The 1,803-nt window shown below is 64.6% G+C and overlaps 1 protein-coding gene across 1 annotated transcript in view; it reads right to left on the minus strand.

Moving 5' to 3' along the window:
- Eif3e (eukaryotic translation initiation factor 3, subunit E) overlaps nucleotides 1-279 on the minus strand; it is a 35,421-nt gene extending 35,142 nt beyond the window's left edge. Inside the window, exon 1 of the mRNA XM_005381967.2 lies at nucleotides 139-279. Within this exon, the coding sequence (XP_005382024.1) occupies nucleotides 139-228 (90 nt within the window). The 5' untranslated portion in view covers nucleotides 229-279. The remainder of the gene's footprint in view (nucleotides 1-138) is intronic.
- Nucleotides 280-1,803: the final 1,524 nt, after the last annotated feature.

Raw genomic sequence — 1,803 nt, forward strand, 5'->3', positions numbered from 1 at the left:
GAGCGGAGCCCCGGACTCGCCCACGGCCCGCGCCGACACCCGGCCGCGCCGTCCCTGTCCCGCGCGCTTCGCACGAGCGTCCCCTCACGGGGCACGGCGGCCGTCCCCGCTCCCTCCGGGAGCCCCGATCCCTCCCACCTCCTTCACGGAGAGGAACTCCAGCAGCGGGAAGACCAGGTGCCGGTCCAGAAAGTGCGCGATGCGCGTGGTCAGGTCGTACTCCGCCATCTTGCCGGGGGAGAGGGCGTCTGCGTTCGCGGAAACTTTATTGGTAGCGCGACAGAGCGGCAGCCGCACTGCTGCGCATGCGCGCAGATCGGCGGGCCGCTGGCGCCTGCGCAGAGGGCTCTCTCCGCGACGCGCGCCTGCGGGGCTCTTCCGGCGTGGTGCGCCCCTGTGCTCCGCGGCTGCGGAGTTCTCCAGTCGCGGCCGCTCTTCTTTCCTAACCGCCGAGCGCAGCAGGGGGACTCCGGCCCGGAGAGGAGCCGCCAACCCGGGAAGCCGTGGGAGGGGCAGGGGCCGTCCGACGCCCAGCGGAGAGCTGCAGCGCGGCCCCGAGCCGGCCCCGAGGGGGGCTCCAGGCGGCCCCGAGCCGGCCCTGAGCGGGGCTCCAGCCGGCCCTGAGGGGGGCTCCAGGCGGCCCCGAGCCGGCCCTGAGGGGGGCTCCAGGCGGCCCCGAGCCGGCCCTGAGCGGGGCTCCAGCCGACCCCGTCACGTGGGCGGCGGAGGGAGGGGCGGCCCAGGCCGAGCGGGGGACAGGTGCTGAGGAGACCACGCGGGACACGGGACGCGGCGGCGTGGAGGGAGCGGGGTGCTCAAGCCCCAGCGCCCCGCGCCGCGCCCTGCAGCCTTCCCCGGTGGCCTCGCCCTCCGTAGCCGTGTCCAGCCCCCAGCGCCACCCGTGCCCCACGCGTGGGCGCGCCGAACCACCGCTCCGACGCGGGCTCCTGCCGCGTTCCGACCCGGTGTGCCCCGCCTTTCCACACGAACGGATCCCGGCCAGCCGCCACTGCCCGGTGCTCGGTCAGCCCGGAACCCCGGGTCGTCCTTGCCCACAGCGCCCCACCTTCCATGGCTCCCCGAGCCTCGGGGTCATCCTTCGCTCTTCTCTGTGGCCAACCTGCCAGGGTCTTCCTGTTCTAACCTTCCAGGCACGTCCGGGTGCAGTCAGTGCCTAGGACCTGCAGAATCTGCTCCAGACCACCATCATCTCACTTTGGGTTTTGGAATAGTCTTGTGGCTACCTTGCATCTCCTCTTTTGTTCCTGCGTTTATTCTTGAGAGAGCAGCCGGAGTAACTCTGACAGTGCCGTTTTGCTTAAAACCGGCTGGGTGTGGTGGTGACAAACAACTATATCCCAGGACTCTGGGTGGCTGAGGCGGAAAGATCGAAGGTTCAAGCCCAACCTGGGCAACTTAGTAATTTGCAAGACCTTGTCTCCGAGAAAAATTTTGCTGAAAATCCTCAAAGCTTTATTTTCTATTGAAAGTATGTAAAATGCCATAAAAAGGCCCGGATCATCTGGACCCATTGGTCTTCTGCCCTATCTCTTACATCTTTTGATCGTTGGACCCAGACTTTTAGATAAATTGAGCTTGTTCTGGCCATTATGTGGCAAACGGATGGTAAAGGGGTAGAAGCGAAATCAATTTGATGTTCTTACAGACCAGGCGAGTCATGGTAATTTAGCCAAGCATTCAACACAGGTAGAAGAGGTGAAATTCAGGGTGCACTTTGGTAGTAGTGTTGCCGAAAAAACAACATGAAACCAAATGGAAGACTCTTTGCACCGAGGAGTCAGA

Source organism: Chinchilla lanigera, unplaced genomic scaffold (genome assembly GCF_000276665.1).
Source record: "Chinchilla lanigera isolate Chin_1 unplaced genomic scaffold, ChiLan1.0 scaffold00016, whole genome shotgun sequence".
NCBI classification, from domain to species: Eukaryota; Metazoa; Chordata; class Mammalia; order Rodentia; family Chinchillidae; genus Chinchilla; species Chinchilla lanigera.